Raw genomic sequence first — 21,000 nt, forward strand, 5'->3', positions numbered from 1 at the left:
ATCACCCTGAGATCCAAAGTTTAGATTGTGGAGTATACACAAACTGACAAATTTATGTCTTTGGCAATGAAATAAATACTCTCACAACCATCCATTACCAAAATCCTGGTTTGAATTCCATCTGTAGCAAAGACTTTTTAAAGCAAATATACACCAAGATTTAGCAGTTTTCTTTACACAGGCTTCTCCACAACCGGGGGGCTACCATGAACTGCCTCAAAGGCTTAGGTAAATAATTCAAAGAAATCTTACTTAAAATCTTCCAACTGTGAATAATTACATGGAAAATTTACTATACGTAGGAAATAAGATTTTAGCAGTTTTTGAAGGATGTGGTGCAGGTCACATGTCAGAGCTCTCAGTGCTGAATCTTTCCTGTTCTACTTCGAATATTACCAGAAGAAAAGGGTCAACTGCCAGAGGTCAAATGGCAGCTGTTTGATGGAAATGTGTTTCTCCTGAGACTCCAAATATGAAAACCACCCAATAGAGAACCTGCATGACCACCATTTATTATTATTAAAAACACTAAAAAAACATAATGCAGGCGAACATTATTAAGAAAAGGCCAGAGCTTGTAACAAAGGTACTTGAACAAAAGATGTTAACAGGGAAACAATTCATTAAAACCTTTACCAAAAGCGTATGTGTGTGTGTATATATATATATATATATATATATATATATATATATATATATACATACACACACACACACACACACACCTCCACCTCCCCCCCCCCACACACACACACATCCAAACCATATATATCATATATACATATATTACATATACATACTCATAGATTCATTCTATTCATGACAATAAATGCAGCAAAAGGTCACTGACAATAATTTAGCTGTACAGTGTTACTATAAGTAACATGGGGCATTTCTAAATTGCAACAGAAAGAAAAACATACCAACCATGGTAAGAACAAGAAAACAGCAATGGTAAGGAAACAATAAACATAAACATTTGAGCTGAGTGTCAAATTACTGATAATGTTTATTTCTGATATTAATTTACTGCAACTTGCTGGAAAAAGGGAACAGGGAATAGTTTCTTAATTATTGTTTCTCATGATATTTTCTGTACTAACATCAAAATGTATTTGCAACAGGCCAAGGTAACATTTTTATATACCTTCATTAGTCCCATTCTAGGCCCATGGCCCCCAAGCTCCCTCAGGGCCTGGGTCACACTTGGGATCTTCATCAGGATAGTTTATTGGTAATGCCTGTTTCTGGTAGACGCTGAGTCGACCAAGAAGATAGTCAACTACTGTAGGGAACTTAGCAGATAACTCAGTCCTCTCCTCTGGATCTTTCTCAACATCAAATAGCATGACTGGCTTCAGTGAGTGCATTTCAAGGATTTTGGACTCAGAATTGTCGCTGTCAGGTTGAGGGAACCAAACATCACAACCTATGTAACCAAAAAGACATGTGTGAATATTTGAACAAACCTCCCATTTTTGTAAAGCAGACAGAAGATACAGACCTGGATAGCCAGTTAGCAGTTTCCAGTTTGACCATCGAATAGCTGCGTGAATGGATACATTGAAGCCAGAGTGAGCCCAGGAGTTTCCACTGTCGTTCTGAGCCAAAGTTAACTTGCTTTTGCTCCCAGGGCCTGTGGAGAGCAGAGGACAGTGAACATTATGAAGGTCACTTATTGAGACAAGCAGGAACTGCTGATTGAGATGATATTGGATATAAAACCTTTGCAGTGGATTTTAAACAAGCAAGAGGGTCAGCTACATTACTGAAAGTCCAGAGAGAAGTGTAAAAATAAATATAAGTAATATAAGGCTGTTCTTTGTATAGTAAAGCAAGTATTATGTAGCATGAATTGGGGTAAAAAAAAAAAAAAAAAAAAAACGAGGGTCAAAATGAATAAAAACAAACCATTTAAAACAATGTCCGTATTATTAAGACAGGACTTTTCTGCAAACTTGTAAACCTCTGGATTCAAAGAATTTAAAAAATGTACATGGTGTATTGTAGTTTGTGACTCTGCGTTGCGATCATGGGACATCTGTCAATGTGGAGTAATTGTTTTATCATGCAGTATTTTTCCTTTTAATGCAGCTCTACATTATAATGTTAAGTATCAGTTTGCCCATGTTGTAGATGAGGGACAGGCAGATGACCTCCTAGAGGTAATTAAACAGTCACTTTGAACCAGTAGTTTAAACAGTTTATTTTTACCATAGCTCACCTCTACTCCTCGTGGCCGAAAAAGTTTAGATTTGTGCACAAATCAAATTCACCAATCACAAAGATCTTATCAGCTTGTGATACAAAAAGCCCTTGTTCTCTGTCTAGAAATCCTTGTACTTGGGTCATGAGCTATTTCTGCTCTTACTGAAAATGCCTCCCAGACGTGAGCCCATGTGTCTGGGGTTTTAACAAAGAAGATGTGGCCTTGAGAGTATTTTCAGGTTCACAGTGTGGTTGACCCGAACAATGTGGTCCTGATTAGGCAGATTCGCAAGTAATTTTTCTTTTCTAACACTGTCAAAAAGTATTTTCCTGCATTCTTTGTGTGTGCAACCCTCTGTTAAAGCTTTTCAGAGACTGCCATGTTCCAATTGGAGTCAGTTTTACAAGTAAAGTCCACCACAATTATGACTTGAGGATTAATAAATATGTTCGGAGTTTTTGGGCTACATAATATAAGCTCCAATGGTTAAGTGAAGTACAAATATATGTGTAGAGCCATCTTCATTTCATGTATAATCCACTGGAGGACAGTCTACATACTGTAGAAATGAAGGAAAGAAATGACTAGGGGGAGTAGACAGAGAGCGAGGACAAATTACTTAAAACGTAGTGAAGGTTGCAGGATTTCTGCAAATGTTCATGCTCTTCTGTGTGACCTATTTAGACAATCTTAAGCATGTGCTCAAGAAACATAATGGAAAAGAATGGACAGGGCTGTGTCTAATGACAATTAAAGTGCATTGCAATGACTGTGAAAGGTTCAGTTGTATCCAGAGAATGTCATAATTTAGACAATAATTTGTTCACTGAGATAGACCATTATGTGAAAGCAGCACTAAATCATGAACTGGGTTAAAAAAAAAAAAAAAGATTTGCTAAAGAAGGGCTTACCAATACCCTAACCTCAGCTAGTAATATAATAATAAATCACTGTGAAAAGTTTTGCAGTGAGAAAACACATTGTGAAATGCTTCAGTGGTCTATGTGTCCGGATAGTGTTAGTATTTGCATGATGTGAAACTTATGGTTTGATTTCAAAATCCTTTTGTTCCCACAGAACCCAGAGAGTGATCCCCTGTTTTTTTGTTTCCCATACAATACAAAGTAGATGTAAGAATCACATAGGATTAGCATCTTATATATAAGTAACATGCTATAATAGAATACTACAACTATTATAGTTACTACCTGTACTGGAAGTCTTAGCATGTGTCCCCCGCACACATCTGTAAAGCACTCCACCCATGTCATTATAGCATTGGTTACTGAGGTGTAGTGTCCTTGCTTCAAAAATAGTGAACTTAGGTCAAAGCCCAGAGCCCTCTGAGGTGGCAGTGGTTTGCTCTACCCAAAATTACCGGTAAATGGTTTAAACAAAACTGGTCCACTGTGCTCAGTAATGGGTAGTAGCAATTGTTCAATATCTTGTGTTCAAATGTCAGCCATCTCGTTACAACATTGTTTATTAAACAACCTTATCAGAAAACAGTAGTATGTGTGATAGGGAAAACTTACATGGAGAAGTGTCTTCAAATAAAGGGTCAATGTTATGCAGGAGCTCCAGTCTGGGAGAGGCGTGGCCTTTGCTGTAGGACCACAGAACATTCAGTTGTTAAAACAAAACACCTTTGCAGTTTGACAGGTAGGTACTGGGCAATACGTAGACACACATCACCTGATTGTGTTCCACACATTGAATCCATCCAATGGTTTAGTGGACTTAGTCTTGCCACCTGCCAGATTCACCAGTGTAGGCAGCCAGTCAGAGATGTGGATAAGCTCACGATTTACACTACCTGGCTGATTTATTAGCGGACTAGCAACAAAGCCCACTCCTCGGACACCACCTTCCCACAGGGTCCACTTCCTCCCTCTTAGAGGCCAGTTGCTGCCACCAGTCAAGGTCTGACCACCGTTATCTGCACATGGTATACAGTAGATTTTTAAACTGTGAGATCAAAAAATATACACACGCACTCAAATTAATAATAAGAGATGGGTGTGAATTCACAACACCGAGGTAGGTGACCTGTCATACATCTGCACTACTCAAACACTTACGTTGTATTTTGAAAGCCATTACACATTTTGAACTTATTTATTTCACATCATTCAAAAGTTCAATTTTCAACAGCAAGGAAGTCTGTAAATTGGGCATGTAAATGTACTGTGAAAAACACTGAAAAGTAATAGACCAAAGAAAATGGAAACAATACAGGCATGTCTCCCTCTGTCATGAAGTTTCTCTTTCCTAAAAGCATTACACACGCTCTAAGTTTCAACGGTCATCGAGCCCAGCAGGTTGTCCAGTATAAACACACATAGGCCAATCACAGTGAAGCAAGTCTCTTTCAGCTAGCCTTCTGTCTTTTCCAGAACTGTCTGTCCCAGACTTCTATGACAGTGTGCTTATAATGCCTTTTCAAGCTGCTAGCTACTGCACAGGCCAACTCTTCTGGTTTCACTGCAATGTATAGCTCACTTGTTTACACAAAATGCCCCAGTGAGACAGAAAATGTCACCATCTTGAAGTTGCTTAAGCTCATGACACATTGAATTCCTGTTTAAACTGATATGGAATATATGTAGAAGAACATCAGCGCAGTAATTACATATTAACCAAAGTGACGTTGCAAGTTGTAAATATGGGAACGTTTAACATTTATAGTGGAAGGAGTGATGTGAATTCACAAGGTCAATTGAGGTTACTTCAAAGAAGCAGGAGGTATTTGTGTCAGCATACAGGGCATCTACCTGGCATATGGTTGTCTTTCACGTGAGGACCAGTCAAATGTGAAAGAGAGCAATGAAAAGACCACCTAGGGCAGCCCTGACTCCAACTCTCACACTTACAAGCAGTTCCTGTCATCTAATTGCCCTTTAAGTGCCCAAAATAACCCTCTTGGTTCAAGGAGCATACCTGCTTCACATGAAAATCATTACAAAGTCCAATTAAAGAATGAAAACATGTTCCGTTTCAACTAAATTTTTTATACAAGATTGACATATTAATTCTGTAATGTTTGTTTACCAAGTTTTATTTCTTAAATTGTATTATATTTTTATTTATCCATAAGATAAACTGTGCAATGAACTACTTCTAAGGAGTGTAGTGGCATTCAAAAGGGTGAAGGGATGGACAAAAGATTGAGAGGCATTGCCCTCTAGTGGATATTTGAAGTAGTGTACAAATCCAGGGAGCCAACAAATTGGTGAAGTGTTGACATGCCATCAATTTACAGTTATATATATATTTCTACTTTAGTTGCCTTCCATGTCATACCTGTTGAAAAAACCAGCACAGTGTTTTCCCAAAGCCCACTTTGTTTAAGGGCCGAGGTAATGTTGCCCACAGCCTCGTCCATAGCAGACACCATGCCAGCGTAGACTCGTCGATTATGGTCTTTGATGAAACTATAGGGCGTCAGGTAGCGTTCAGGGACTTGCAGAGGGGCGTGGACTGCTTGCAATGCCACATAGAGGAACAGTGGCTGAAATGAAGAACATGAGGAAGGAATTGGATAAGTGGTATAAGTGGCATACACATGGTTTCAATTAGAATGTTTAAAGACCAGAATGGACTGACAGGGAATTAATAAGATTAGCGTTAAAAAATGTGTGTTTTCATTACTGTATAATGAAAAGTGAATAAGACTTTTAATAAGAACTAAAAAAACATAAAAAATACTCTCCATTGTAAGTTAAACAATTTGAATTAATAGTATTATAGATTCGCTGTCATGTGTGCTCTACATATTTTGTTGTCGTTTACCTTATTGGATTTGTGTGTTTGTATTATCCTGGAGGCTCTTTCACTGAAAAGCTCAGTGGAATAGGCGCCTTTATAAGCAGTGGCAACCTCTTCTCCCTCTCTGAAGTCCAGTGCACACCGAGTTAGATTCAGAGGGGTTATTGGAGCACAGCGGATATGGTCGTAGTAATCCTCACTGCCCGTTAGATATCCTGTGAGTGGGAACAAGTTGAAATATTAAAAGAAACCTAAAACAACAGTAAATAAGCATAAGACATTACCAAAGTATGAGTCAAAGCCCCTTTTGGTAGGATGACAGTCTTTTTTGTACATGCCCAGGTGCCACTTGCCAACCATGTGTGTGGAGTAGCCGGCTTCTCTCATCAGCTGTGGCAGTAATGTCTCATCCAGTGGGACACAGTATGGCTGACAGGGCCATATGATGCTATGCTGCATTCCTGTACGGATCTGAGGACATGCAGGTGACAAATATTAGGTCTCTGATCAGTAAAACTTGCACAAACAAAAGGAACCATTTGTTAGTCTTAATTATGAAACCTGTGCACAGATATAAGAGCTCAGATATAATATCATAATACATAAATTATAACACATAAATGATAACACAGGTTCACTTTTTATGGAAATGATACACTTTGAATGCCTCACGTTCTAATGTTGATGATTTGTTGAGCTCTGTGACTTCGAGTGTTTTGAATGTTCTGGACATCATTGCCCCAATGAAAGTTAAAATGGTTAAATATAAGCAAAAACACCCTTCAAGACAACTGTTGTTGTGATTTTGGGCGTTACAAAAATAAAATGAATTGAATTGAAAAAGCGTCATGGAGGAATGATGACTCGATCAAGGCACAGAAAAGGGAGTGCCAGAGAGCCGAGCGGGAATGACACAAGTCAAAGCTCCAGGTTCATTATGAGATTTACAGAGAAAAGATGCACATGCACAATCACAGTTTATGTAGAACAAGGGAGAGGTATTCATTATTGGACATTACTGGAAGTTGCAGTAACAACTCTCGTGTCCTGTTTGTAACAGTAAACAGATTAACAAACCCTCGAGCTCTGCTGCCGTTAGAACTATATCTAAGTGCCATGAGTTTGCAGTATTCTTTAATGAGAAGGTTCAGGGCATTAAGAATGCCATCAATTCCACAACGCAAATAACAACCCTGCAGCCACCTAGACACTTAGAGCTGACTCACTTTGCACCTGTAATTGACAAAACTGTCCAAGAGCTCATCACCAGTCTGAGTTCATCTACATGCTGCCTGCATGTGTTAACCACTAGATTTCTAAAGTCTGTGCTCAACAGTTTGCGGTCACCACTCACTTGCATAGTTAACATGTCACTTCATTCTGAAACATTCCCAAGAGCTTTGAAAACTGCAGTTATCAAGCCTCTCCTGAAGAAGAGAAGTCTTGATGCCACGATATTGAACAATTACATGCCCATCTCACATCAAATCAATAACATCTGCAGCTTTTTACCATCTATAAATACATTACAAAAATCAAAAACTGTTATATACTGTAATATACTGTTAAAACCAGACTTGGGGAGACTTATCCATGCATTTGTCTTCAATAGGTTAGACTACTGTAACAATCTGCTCAATGGACTCTCCAAACACGTGCTAAGACATCTGCAGTTCATCCAGAACGCTGCTGCTCGTCTCCTGACTAAAACCAGGAATCATGAACACATGCGTCCTGTGCTCAGGTCTCTGGCTCCTGTGGCTCAGAGAACAGACTGTAAAGCAGCTCTGCTTGTACAAGTCTCTCCATGGCCCAGCACCAGAGTACATCTCATGTTAGTGCCATATGAACCATCTCACACTCTGAGGACTTCAGGGACCGGCCTCCTGCTGATGCCCAGAGTCAGGACTAAACATGGGGAATCAGCGTTTCAGTTTTATGCAACTAAAACCTGGAACATTCTTCCTGAAGATGTGAGACAGGCCTCTACTTTGACGATGTTTAAATATAGGTTCAAAACGGTTGTGTTTAGCTGTGTATATAACTGAAAGGTTTTCATACTGCACTCTACTCTTTTAATGTTCATTTTATGATGATTATTGTGCCGTGGGAAATTATCAAATTTTACCTAATTGATCTAAAAAATATTTTTTGAAAACGAATGAATTACTATCCGCAAATAATGTGCGGTTGTCGAGCATCTGTGCGGTCTCGTGATCTGCGGAGTAACCATGTAATACCCTTGCACATCAGTAGGTGGCGCCATGAGGCCCTCGTATCCAGGACTTTACAGCAGACCTCGTTCCTGCGCTGGATGATTGTGCGCGGAGATGGCCCCTGTGTTTGAGCCGCAGGAGGAACTTACAGTGTTTCTGACAAATGAGAAGTCTCATTACGCAAAGCTTTTGGCAGCACATGAGGAGTGTGCAAGGCTCACATACCAGGCAGAGATTTTTCATCATCTGAATGAACTAAACACACGAATGCAAGACCGAAATGAAAACCTGCTTACAAATACAGATAAAATAAAAAGATTCTGTTCAAAGGTGCAACTCTGGCAACAACATGTTGCCAGAGTTGCACCTTTACACCCACAAAGTAAGATGTCAACACTGCTGCATTGTGTGAGATAAAAATTAAACATTTAAAAACTCTCTTCATTTTATTTTTCTCCAGCCTGAATGCCTTGACTGAGTTAGGGACCCATACAGCTCAGCATCAGCTGGTGGAAAGGACATGACTTTACAGGAGGAACTATCTGAGCTGAGACAAAGCCGTGGTTTAAAGATAAACTTTGCTGATCTGCCTTTGGTCAGTTTTTGGTTGACTACTGCCAAGGACTTCCCCATTCTGGCAAACAAAGCTATTTTGACATTGGTCCTATTTTCCACCACATATCCGTGTGAGGTGAACTTTTCAAGCCTGACTGCTTTAAAAGCTAAAACAGAGACTGGGAGATGCTGAGGAAGAGCTTCGTGTGTCTTTGATTCCTGCCAGGATCTCAGCTCTGTGCTCATCCTAACAGGCCCAGGTTTCACAGTGAGTAGAAATATTAATTTTATTATAAAATACTTTTTCCTTTGTGTTTATTTGAGTCCTATTCAAGACACTTTGATGAGAATTACTTTATATTGTTAATATAGGCCACAGAGTTTTGATTGTGCTATACAAATATACTTGCCTTGCTTTGCCTAAAAAAGCAGATTAGGTCCATAACCACAGTTATATGTGGGGCTGATAACAGAGCTGTGAGTCTGCAACCCTACCTTTACCAAAAAGTAGTATACTTCAATTATTAAGTATACTTGAGAGAGTCTACAAGTCTACTTCTTAAGAAACATAAAAGTACACTCTGAAGTATACACAAAGTGCACTTTTAGTTTAATAATAATAAAGTTCAAGTTTACTTTTAGTTTATGGAAATACCCTTAAATGTATAGATAAAGAGCAGACACAAAGCTGAGTGTGACTGACCTGGTATCTGCCCGTCATGAGCTGGTTGCGGGACGGGGTGCACAGGGGCTGGACATAGTAGTTCTCCAGGCGGACGCCACTCGCGGACAGTTGGTCTAAGTTTGGTGTTTTAATCTCAGATCCGTGGTAGCCAACATCATACCAACCATAATCGTCAGCCAGGATGAAAACGATATGAGGCTGTTTTGCTGCTGAAAGCGCCGTAAACACATTTAAAGAACTAGTGACGATAAAGACACTGAGAAGAGCGCGGACGCACCGAGGAAACCACATATTACTTTAACAAGGTAAACAAGAGGCATGTAGTACTACAGGAACAAAGTACTACAGGAACTACATCTGAAACATACGCCGCTGCAATCTCCAGAATAATCACAATATTGATACATGGAAGCAAAAAATCCTTCGAAACTTCCGCTTCTCTTCCTTAAAAACGCCACGGCTGAAGCAGCCAATCAGCTTCATGAAAAAGAAAGATCACGTGACTTATGCGGAAGTAGCTCCATAACCATTTATAAAATAATATAAGCCATGTTGTTACAATGTTATTATTTTATTAAAAAAACAGAACAAAAACATTATTATTGTATTTGTCAGTACGCTGAATAGCCTGGTCAACGGACCTACCTTCTAGAAATAATTCAGAAGAGTGTGAGACAAAGCTGGTTTTACACCAAGTCCTCCAAAAAGGAGGGAATTAATTATCACAGTGAACATAAATTCAGTGTTAAAATTACAGTTTGAAATCATCAGCTCACTGATACAATAAAAGTTGACTTTTGACCACATTTACCATACAATATACGCCTTCAGGGACTATATGACAAGTTTACATATGCTACAATTTTTTTTAGATGTATAATTTAAAAACAACAATTACAATAAAATCATATAAAAAAATAGGTTTGTACAACAACGCAGCAACTGGTTTTAAGTGCGTTCTTTTGTGTCATTAAAATTCCAACATCTTTTCATGGAAATATAAAGACAAAATGTAAACTCTGTGGAATTAATACTGTTTTCAGATGTTGTTTAAACAATAAAATATTGTAAGACATGTTGATTTAATTTTAAGACAATCCTTTCAAAATATGGACCACAATAAAATACCCCAGACTACTTTTACCGACTTTATACTGGTGTTGCTTTGCTCTTGGCCTTTTTCTGCAGCCTGGTCCGTGTGGGCTCTGTCAGCACCAGTGGCTCCTGGATAACCATGGCAGGATACCTTCTTCCCAGAAGCTCGACCTCCACCTTTTGTCCCACTGATGTCAGCTCTATGGGCAGATAGCCAAAAGCCAGACTCTGCTGGGAACTGTAACTGTAGGCTCCAGAAGTTGTATTGCCAACAACCTGAAGAGGACAAAAAATTGTGTTTTAATTATCCAAGTACCAATCAATGCCTTTTTTTTCTTCCATTGCCATTCACCTTGTCATTTAACCAAATGGTCTCATTTCCCTCAGGGTCAATGTCATCTGTGTCTACAGTGATATATGACAGCTTTCTCTTCAGACCCTTGGCTTTTATCTCCTTCAAAGCATCTTTGCCAATGAAGTCAGCAGACTGAAACAATTAATAGTTATTACCGGTAGTTATTTTGTTATTACTATTTCAATAAACTGGTATACATGTGATCTTTGTCACCTTATTCAGTTTGATAAAATAATCCAGTCCAGCCTCCAAAGGGTTGGTGTCACAGTTCATCTGTAAAGAGCAAAACAGTGAGTTGGTTCTAGATTCAACACTTTATATTTAAAATTAAATTCTAATAGTGGTGGTGGGGATTAACCTCAGCTCCCCAGCCCCTGAAGCCTTTCTCCAGTCTCAGGGAATTCATAGCATATGTGCCAAAATTGTCAATGCCGTGATCTTTTCCAGCTTCCATAATGGCTTGGTACACAGTTGCCATGTTCTTTTGGGGTACATAAATCTCCCAACCAAGTTCACCTAAAACCCAAAACAGTGAATTGTTAGTGTTCTGTTCAACTGAAATAAAAAGGTTGCTTTCCACTTTGTCTATTACCTGAGTAGGAAATTCTGATAGCTTGGACAGAAACACCCGCTAAATCAATAGTCTTACACTGCAGAAACTTAAAACCAGTGTCACTCATGTCCTCGGCGGTCAGTTTTTGCATAACTGTGCGTGACTTGGGTCCTGCAACACCCAAAACTCCAATATCATCTGTAACATTGGTGATCTCAACGTCATATCCACCATTTGCAACCTCTGCTTCAATCCACCTGTGTTGAATTCAAAATAAAACATATTCAACAATGCACTATGTTTCTTCATGTTATGTCACATTTGCCACGTTTCATAAAAAAATAAAATAACCTCAATGAACTCAGCAGTTTCTTTGCTTACCAGTAGAGTGTGCTGTAGAACACTGCCATGAACTAGATATCTATTTTAACAGTGGGCCACTCAGTGGGAGAACCCACAAGAATGTAATCATATACTGCTTTGCAATTTGAGCAACTGTAGGGGCGTTGAACTTACAGCTGTTGAGATTTTACTCAGAACAGCGAGCTTCTTATATATACTTGGAGTCACACAGTGGCAAACATTGGTAATTCTTTGTAAGTACATTTTTCAGATGTTAAGAGTGATCATAAATATGAATAGAGCTGGATGTATTTACCTGAGGTCGTGCAGCTCTGACCCAGAGCCTGTGATAAGCAGAAACTCCCCTGGAGCTACCTGAGTGATGGTGACCTCTGCATAGACTTTCCCAGTGGGTGTCAACATGTGGCTGATATTAGTTTGACCAACCTGACCAAACAAACAAAAAAAAAAACACACATCAGGGAGAGGCAAACATATAAGTGTGAGACCTGTGCCGAGATTACAGGTACAATGAGTCATAGTAATCATGGATATGCGGGCTTTTATGAATTTTATCCAACAAAAGATTATTGTATATTTATTAATTTATGTAACAAGAGTCGTTAAAGCACTACCTTGGGCATTGTGTTGGCAAAAAGACGGTCCAAGAGCTTGTGGGAGTCCTTCCCTTTCACACTAAATTTTCCAAAAGGTGTCAGGTCTATTACTCCCACCTTCTCCATCACCAGCTTGTATTCTCTTCCAACTGGTCCAAACCAGTTAGTACGTCGGAAACTGGGCCTAAACACAACATCATGACATTTCAACATGTAGATTATAGAAAAATGTAATACAAACATGACTATTTGCTTATATAAATGCATAGATTACAGTATAAATGACACAAAAACAGTGCAATAATGACTTTAGTTATGTTTGTTTGTCAAGTGTGTCTTGGTGCTGAAAATGAGTGTAACTGGTGTAGTGGTATCTGTTTCCCTAACAGTTGTATAAATTTCGGTACAAACACTTTTCTACTCTCCTCTATCTCAGAATTCTGCTCCAATGAACAAGTTTGAGAAAGTCAGTATACAACGTTAATATAATAGCAAGCTCATTCTCTGCTATTTTGTTTCTTACTTGTATCCAATGTCATCTCCAGGTTTGTAATACCAATGAGGCTGTTCCCATCCAGCGTGAAATCCCATGGAGCATTTGTCCTTTAGGAGATCATAGACGCCACTTATTCGCTTCGTTGGTCTGCCTTCAAATCGCTCTTCCTTGGGGTAACCCACTAAGAATGTGATGAATGAATATGAAATAACATCAAATAAATGTTTAGTTCATCCAATGAGGCCCAAAACGTCATCTGTCTTGTAAAATGTGTGAGTGTGTGTGAATGAGTGCTTTCTTACCTACGTTGTTGAAACCGTATGATTCTCTGGCTTTGGCACACATGAATGGTACATCTGCCCATTTGCCGTAACGATTGGGATCACACTCAATTAGATCATAAGGAGGTTCTCCGTTCCTAATCCAGTCACTCAGGAACTTCCCTATACCACCTGCATGAATTACTCCATACCTGAACCAATACAATCACAAATAAGGTACTGAAAACGATAACTCAACATCTATGTCTGCAAATGTACCCAAATCCAATGGCTGTCCAGTAGTTAGGAACCCCCTGGTGTGGTCCGACCATAGGCAGGAGGTCAGGCGTGTACGTGATTGGTCCAGAAACAATGTTAATAATATCCGCATTCTTCAGTACCGGTACCATCTCCATAGCCATCTCCACATGTTCCATTATACGGTCAAGGTCTGACTCAAATAGCTCTTTACCAAAACCTATGAACAGAACAGGACATAAAAAAGACCAGAAATACTTATATAAAAAATTAAATATTCATAACAAGACCAACCTGGAGGCACCCCTTCTCTCACCCAGGAGTCCTGCACCACCATTTTGTCCATCTTCTCATATGGACCAAATAAAAGGCCATCCCTCTCCTGGCGCAGGTAGTATGAGGCCTCCAAGTCTCTGATGACGGCCAATTCCTTTTTCAGAGCCTTCACCTCTGGCACTGTTGCTGTTACCACATACTGGTGATGCACTGGGATGGTGGGGTGATCAAACCCGATCATCTGGCCCAGCTCCCTGGCCCAGAATCCTAGTAAAACATGTATTATAAGCTCTCATAAACTACCCATGTGGGCTACAAAGAAAATTCCAGTGCCTCTTTTTTATCAAAGCAGCAGGAAGGGACCTCATGGTTTATCGAGAATCATGATTATTCACACCATAATATTATTGTAATTAACTAAAAAAATATGTTATGGTGTCATTTTCATTCAGAAAGTTTAAATTCATAAAGCTTTTTTTATGTTATGTTTCTTCTCAAAATAATTGTCAAGTTTAAGATGGAACTTTAGATTGAACTATTACCAATTGTCACAGTGTAATAACAGTACACTATCATACATGGAATGCCAACTGCAAAACATGTCTCTCTTAATTGTTACTGTAGTGCATTTTAAAATGATATTCACAATACAATTATACAAACCAGAAACCTCAATATACCCTCTGTGTTAAATAATAACAGTGAAATCTATTTTGTCATGGAGCGCTGGAGTTACTAAACAAACATTTAGATAAGAGCCCAGTCAGCTCAGGCCAGGACTGGAATAAAGATGTTTAAACTGAGAAGAGAGGGCATTCACTTAGAGAGATTAGACCAATAAAAAAGTGCAAGATAGTACACAGCACTACCTGTATTACAAATAAATAAATAATACAAAAATAGAAATTATACCATTTGATTTTTTTCTTCCCATAATGGTATCAAAACAACGAACCTATCTGATGTGTAGATCAGGGAGAAATAATGATTGGCAAAACTGAATTCCACACTGACTGCCAAGACACAGATTGAAACCACATACACTCTCCTGTATCAAGTTTATCAAGTATGTGGATACAGGACTGGTAAAACATTAGGTGACAACAAACTTTTAAATCCTGGTCAGTGTGCAAACCTTTGGACAGACATTTTATGTTCAGGTTTATGAAACTGGGAAAAGCAAAAAAGAGAGAAATGGGTTAGGAGGTGTGCTTAACCGCTGCACTGAGATTGGATGAGAACTAAACTGCTGGCTTGTTGGGATTGGTTGTTGGACACAGTGAGGGCAAAAGGCCAGAAAAAACTCAAGAAACCCAAGAAAAAATATGCAGTTGAGATGCATATTAAAGAAAGTGAATTATATTATTGTTTGATCGAGTATTTTAGAGCCTTTTCTTGCAAGAACAAGTAACCAGTTTAACTGGACTAAGAGTAGCCAAAACTTTATACTGGCCATTTGAGTTGGGGTTTGTTTGATTGAAGGTCCTGTCTTTTAATAATTCTCATGATAATTCCAGAAGTGAAACATTTTGCATACGCCCCACTGATCTTACAGTGTAACTGTTATCTGATAATCAGGAGGCACAGTTTGCATCAATAAAACAAAATAAACAAAGAGAGTGTCGTTCTGAGTTACCTGCAGTGTTAACAATACGGTTTGCACGAATGGTTCCATGAGGAGTGTGAACGTCCCATTTGCCATCGGGAGTAGACTTCAGCCCGGTCACAGGAGCGGGGTTATAAATCTGAGCACCATACATGCGAGCCCCAGCCGCCATCGCCATTGTGAGGGAATATGGGTCTATGTGGCCATCACCTGGAGTATACAGACCTGCCAACACCTAGAAGTAACCAAACTCAGTCAACCTTGTGATTAGTGTTATATGTTTATGTCTCTCTACTGTATCTGCTTTGTACAGACCTTGTCCATGTTCAACAGTGGAAAAAGCTCATGTACTTTCTCTGGCCCAATGAAATACTGTTCTGTGACATGCCAGTGGGTCCGGGTCATCTGATACCTCATCTCATCAACACGTGCAGGTGTGGAAGCGATACGCACACTTCCAGGGTTGTGAAAACCTACAGCCTAAAAAATATACAAATTTGATTAAATCTCAATGTCTAAGGAAAAAATGTTAAAGTGTGAAAAGTATCACCTGGCCAGTCTCAGCCTCCAGCGACTCATACAGTTTAATGCTGTCATAGTGAACTTTCTTAAGGTTAATACCTGGGTGATAGTAAGTGGTCAACCCGGCCTGCAATTTAAAACACACAAGCATTTTTTAATTCATAAGTGCATTACACACTGAAATGTTGTTTTTTTTAATCTCACTGCTTTACTTTATTTAAAAATGTGTAAAGTAATCCTTAGACACTGATCTCCTACCTCTAATATGTCATATGTGTATTTATAGTATTGCAGAGCAGTTCATGGAAGTTGTAAGAAGTGACCCATAAGTCGGTCAAGTCCTCGAGTGCCTTGAAACATATGAGTGTAAACAGGTGGTGTGACTCGACTAATGTGTCCTAAAACCTCCTGAAAGTACAATATTTACACCAAAGGCATTTTGAGTCACATGTGGAAAGCTCTTAAGTCAGGTGTCTGGGTACAGAAACGAATGGGCAAAATGCATGTTTTCTTCTTACATTACACAGGCCTAGTGTGTATTCCCAATGAAGACCAAAAAATATAAAGATTCTCTTTAGGTGCTTTAAATTAAAGTGTTGTTTTGAATAAAAGTTATAAAAAAGTAGAAAAAGCGCATCTGTTTTGACATACAGCATGCCAAGTGGAACCAGCTGTCAGCTCAGTTTTCTCCAACAACACCACGTCTTTCATGCCACTTTTGGCCAAGTGATAGGCCAGGCTGACCCCCACACAGCCCCCTCCAATGATCACAGTGTCCGCAGTGTCTTTCCATCGTTTCCCCAAAACTGTAGATGTCTCACTAGACAAAAAAAAAAGAAACACGTTTTTAGATCAAAATACAATGATCAACATTTGCATTTGTGACAGAACGTGTAATTATAAAACTGAAAGTCTCACCTTTCTGCGGCTGGGCGCCTTGAAGAGCAGCTTATAGTCCTCAAAAACAGATGGGAAAGTGCACGACATGTGCTCAGATCTCTCCGCGCGCCGCATTTGACTAAATTCAACAAGTTGGACATAGCGACGCGAAAAACTGCGAATGACTTTTACAAGTTAAAGCATAACGCAGATTTGTGTTTCTACAGTCCGCCTCACACATGCTTTACAAAGCTGCCTCTAGTACAGGGGCTTTGGCACGCCCACAAGTGGACTCACTAGTCAGTTTGAACAGGACCTAACCCGACTCACCCGCTGCCCCTTTAACCCTTCATGTGCACACTCTGCGCACCTGGAAAGGGGTTTTTACATGTTCAAAATGTAAGAAATTTGACCTAAAAATATTTTGTTTGCAGGTGCACATAAAATAAATAAGAAAAACTCAGCAGAAAGTGTATTGAGTAGCCAACAAAAACAAGTTGTTGTTAATGATTAATTTCATGTTTATCCATAGGACTGGACAGACTTTCACGTATGCAGACCATTTATTGACGTGTTATCATTATAGACTATTGACAGCCTGTATGCCAGTCTAGTGAATCAAGGAGTAGGCCAATAGACTTTTTTACCAAAGAACTCCCACACTTTACCATTAAATATCAGTGAAGTCAGATACTGTGTCAATGTGTGGCCCCTGGCATACCACTGGTTGTCTGGGTAATGCAAACTCTGAAAGTGCTGCATGGGTCTCTGCACAGCATGAGGCATAACAATCTGGAGGAGAATGGTGGATAAGAGACGTCGTATTCCTTAGGCACAGATTACATATAGGTGTCCATTGGCTATGTTTAATGCCATACTATGTAATATTCAAGGCAAAGCAGTAACATAGACATGGACAAATGCTGGTGGCGGACCCTCCACCAGAAAAGTTCTGTAATGCATCTTTAATATCGGTGGAGAGCAGGCAAAGTTACTATTGTTGTTATGTACTTTGTTATTTGCGAGTTGGTTAGAAAGGCCAGGCAAGGTTCAACTTTGCAAATTTAACTTTGGCTGTTATTGTGAATATCTGTTTGGAGGAGGCTTTGCTCTTTGGGCTGTGGGACTGATGCATTTATGTTACATTGATTTTGTGTTGTTTAGTTTATTGATTTAAACTGTCAATAAAAGTATTTATCCCAGGGTACCTGATAATAAGGACTCAAACTAGGCAGATTTAATCAGATGTCCTTACAGCCGAGGGTAAAAGATTTTAGAGAGTGTGTAAAACTCTGTGGGGGGAGGTGTTATCTAAGAAACGGGTGGAACCAGATTAAAGTGACATCACCAGAACCGCACCCCTCCATGTCGTATAAATACTGTATGGACGCCTGCAAGAGGTCCTTCCAGAACTCTAAAGTTCCGAGAGAAGAGAGCCGCCCTTCCTCCGAGACATGGCCCCTGCTGGAAAGAAGGTGAGCGCTCCTCACGCGTCTGCAGCTCTGACTCTCCAACTTTTATAAAAACCGTGATTGAATAAAACAACTTATAGTTTGAACGAGCACGCGTTACATAGCTGTACATAGCTCTCCAGTGATGCATTTGTGCATGTGAACCTGTAGGGTATTCTGGAGCGCCTGGATGCTGGAGAGGTAGTGATCGGGGACGGGGGTTTTGTCTTCGCTCTTGAGAAGCGGGGCTATGTGAAGGCAGGCCCGTGGACTCCTGAGGCGGCTGCAGAGAACCCCGAGGCTGGTTAGAGAGGCTCACCTCATTTATTGACAAATGTTTACTGGCAACTCTATAAAATCGCATAGGCCTCCTGGTTGACTCTGTTTCTGGTTTATTCCAGTTAGACAGCTGCACAGGGAGTTCCTAAGGGCTGGCTCCAATGTCATGCAGACCTTCACTTTCTACGCCAGTGATGATAAACTAGAGAACAGGGGCCACGTTCAACGCTTTACGGTGAGTAATATGACAGCAGCTGGTCTCACACGTCCTACATTTTCAGAAAGGGTGATGGCATCTTGGCAGAAACATTAGAGAATTGGCATGTGCCCATCTCCAATCACACTATCCTCCTACAGGGCCAACAAATCAACGAGTTTGCTTGTGACCTGGCCCGGGAGGTGGCAAATGAAGGGGATGCTCTGGTGGCAGGTGGAGTCTCCCAGACCCCTGCTTATCTCAGTTGCAAGAGTGAGGATGAAGTCAAGGCCATCTTTAAGAAGCAGCTGGATGTCTTTGTCAAGAAAGATGTGGACTTCTTGATTGCAGAGGTGAGATTTATTTTAATGTGGATATGATGCTCAGACAGGTGCTTCATTTAAAACAGCATTAAAGGTTCAATATGTGTCTCTGTAGTACTTTGAACATGTGGAAGAAGCGGAGTGGGCTGTGCATGTTCTGAAGGCCACGGGAAAGCCAGTAGCTGCTACTTTGTGCATTGGACCAGAGGGAGACCTGCACAACATCAGCCCTGGAGATTGTGCTGTTAAACTTGTCAAGGCTGGTACGAACACTTATTTTGAAACATTAAATTGCTGCAGTGAGTGAGTGTAAGGGCAGCCCACAAAATACCCCCATGCCAATTATTAGCACCATCTAGTGGCGGGATGGAAAATGAAGGTTTAAAAGTGGGTGACATAACATTAAAGTGGAGGGTCTGCCAAAGTCATATGGCCTTAAACTATCTCTTTGTCCAATTACAGGGGTTTTATTGCTCAAAAGTACTTAAAAAGGATGCTTTCTTACTTTGAGTGGGGTCACCTCCCTATAGATCTGATCTGTTACTTTCCCTGGTGGCATCACCTGTTTGCCTCCATGGAGATGGATGGGTTTAATGCCATAATGTGGAAAATTCTCTCCCTGGAGACAAACTGATGAATCTTCACCAGAGATGCTACAAAGTCTACCTTATGCCTTTTCTGACCCTTGATACATTTTTTTCTGTATAGGAGCTGACATAGTTGGCATCAACTGTCACTTTGACCCTGAAACCTGCGTGAAGACAGTCAAAATGATGATGGAGGGAGTGGAAAAAGCTGGCCTCAAAGCTCACTACATGTGCCAGCCTCTTGCTTACCATACTCCAGATTGTAACAGACAAGGCTTTATCGATCTGCCAGAGTTCCCCTTTGGTATCTGTCTGTTGTATTATCTGTTAAACTCTTTCTTGTCACATTATCATGAGACTTGTATCTTGTTTTCAGCCCTCGAGCCAAGAATCTTGACTAGATGGGATATGCAGAAATATGCCAGAGAAGCTTACAATGCAGGTATTCGTTACATTGGAGGCTGTTGTGGTTTTGAACCTTACCACATTCGGGCCCTGTCTGAAGAGCTGGCAGCAGAGAGGGGATTTCTTCCAGCTGGTTCAGAGAAACATGGATCTTGGGGCAGTGGCCTGGAGATGCACACAAAGCCATGGGTCAGAGCTAGGTTGGTATCTCATTCAGTGAAGCTATTGTAAAATAAAATAACATTCATAACATTAACTTGATTAAACAGGGCTCGTCGTGATTACTGGGAGCAGTTGAAGCCTGCGTCTGGCCGTCCATATTCTTCATCTTTGTCTTCACCTGATGCCTGGGGTATCACTAAAGGTCATGCTGATCTTGTGCAGCAAAAGGAAGCGACATCCCAAGAACAACTAAAGTCACTTTTTGACAAAGCTAAGCATTAAAATGACACACTGTCACCATTCCCTGGTTTACATGTCTACAAGAACTCAACTTGCCAAGGACCATTTTATGACGGACTGGTATAAATGATGTTAAGCCATGTCTGTTTTCTTAGATGGGTTGTAATTACATATTTGAGCCCAGTAACATGACTGACATTTCACCTGAAGGATCTGAGTAATATTTGCACACAAATTACATTAACTCATATTAAATGTGTACACTAAAACTCTAGGCTTTTGCTTTCACACTAATGAGGAAAACACAGTTGCCTACATGCAGTTGCTTAACTTCACTTAATTTAGTGTAACTGAAATCTTATGAGTGTAACGTGAATGTCACAAAGTTGCAGATTTGAAGGGAAAACGCCTTAAGCACAAAGTTTTGGTTGAAGCTTATGCAACTGGTAAGAACTGAAGTCTCTCTCGCGAGTGTCGCTGTTGTAATAACCAAATTTGTCCAGCAGATGGGGATAATAAGCTAGAAATGTGCTCCATGGTTCTATTAAAATTTGCTCAAAAATCTCATATGTGGGATGGACTTAGTAAACTCAATTGGAAAAGGTTTATTTAAATTGGGAGTTTGGTATTTTTTAATATATTCAAAGACAGAAACTGTAGTATTA

General features: G+C 39.9%; 3 protein-coding genes across 3 annotated transcripts; 1 reads left to right on the forward strand and 2 right to left on the reverse strand.

Moving 5' to 3' along the window:
• Positions 1–546: 546 nt before the first annotated feature.
• On the reverse strand, positions 547–9,866 carry arsb (arylsulfatase B). Its single transcript, XM_033989810.2, has 8 exons — positions 9,452–9,866; positions 6,262–6,448; positions 6,002–6,192; positions 5,513–5,720; positions 3,905–4,148; positions 3,745–3,815; positions 1,505–1,636; positions 547–1,429 (listed from the first exon to the last, which is right to left on the reverse strand). Exons 1-8 carry the CDS (start codon positions 9,722–9,724, stop codon positions 1,164–1,166), a joined length of 1,572 nt encoding a protein of 523 aa, XP_033845701.1. The 5' UTR covers positions 9,725–9,866; the 3' UTR covers positions 547–1,163.
• Positions 9,867–9,990: 124 nt separating this feature from the next.
• dmgdh (dimethylglycine dehydrogenase) lies at positions 9,991–16,952 on the reverse strand. The gene is made up of 16 exons (XM_033989809.2): positions 16,732–16,952; positions 16,465–16,633; positions 15,842–15,940; positions 15,607–15,771; positions 15,322–15,526; positions 13,704–13,952; positions 13,431–13,629; positions 13,194–13,363; positions 12,919–13,072; positions 12,414–12,579; positions 12,095–12,225; positions 11,476–11,693; positions 11,242–11,399; positions 11,097–11,156; positions 10,881–11,015; positions 9,991–10,804 (listed from the first exon to the last, which is right to left on the reverse strand). The coding sequence occupies exons 1-16, from the start codon at positions 16,851–16,853 to the stop codon at positions 10,583–10,585; spliced, it is 2,622 nt and encodes an 873-aa protein (XP_033845700.1). The 5' UTR covers positions 16,854–16,952; the 3' UTR covers positions 9,991–10,582.
• A 1,133-nt stretch (positions 16,953–18,085) lies between these two features.
• On the forward strand, positions 18,086–20,604 carry bhmt (betaine-homocysteine methyltransferase). Its single transcript, XM_033989811.2, has 8 exons — positions 18,086–18,167; positions 18,315–18,447; positions 18,545–18,657; positions 18,780–18,971; positions 19,057–19,204; positions 19,650–19,832; positions 19,905–20,133; positions 20,203–20,604. Exons 1-8 carry the CDS (start codon positions 18,147–18,149, stop codon positions 20,375–20,377), a joined length of 1,194 nt encoding a protein of 397 aa, XP_033845702.1. The 5' UTR covers positions 18,086–18,146; the 3' UTR covers positions 20,378–20,604.
• The last annotated feature ends 396 nt before the right edge of the window (positions 20,605–21,000 follow it).

This window comes from Periophthalmus magnuspinnatus, chromosome 23 (genome assembly GCF_009829125.3).
Source record: "Periophthalmus magnuspinnatus isolate fPerMag1 chromosome 23, fPerMag1.2.pri, whole genome shotgun sequence".
NCBI classification, from domain to species: domain Eukaryota; kingdom Metazoa; phylum Chordata; class Actinopteri; order Gobiiformes; family Gobiidae; genus Periophthalmus; species Periophthalmus magnuspinnatus.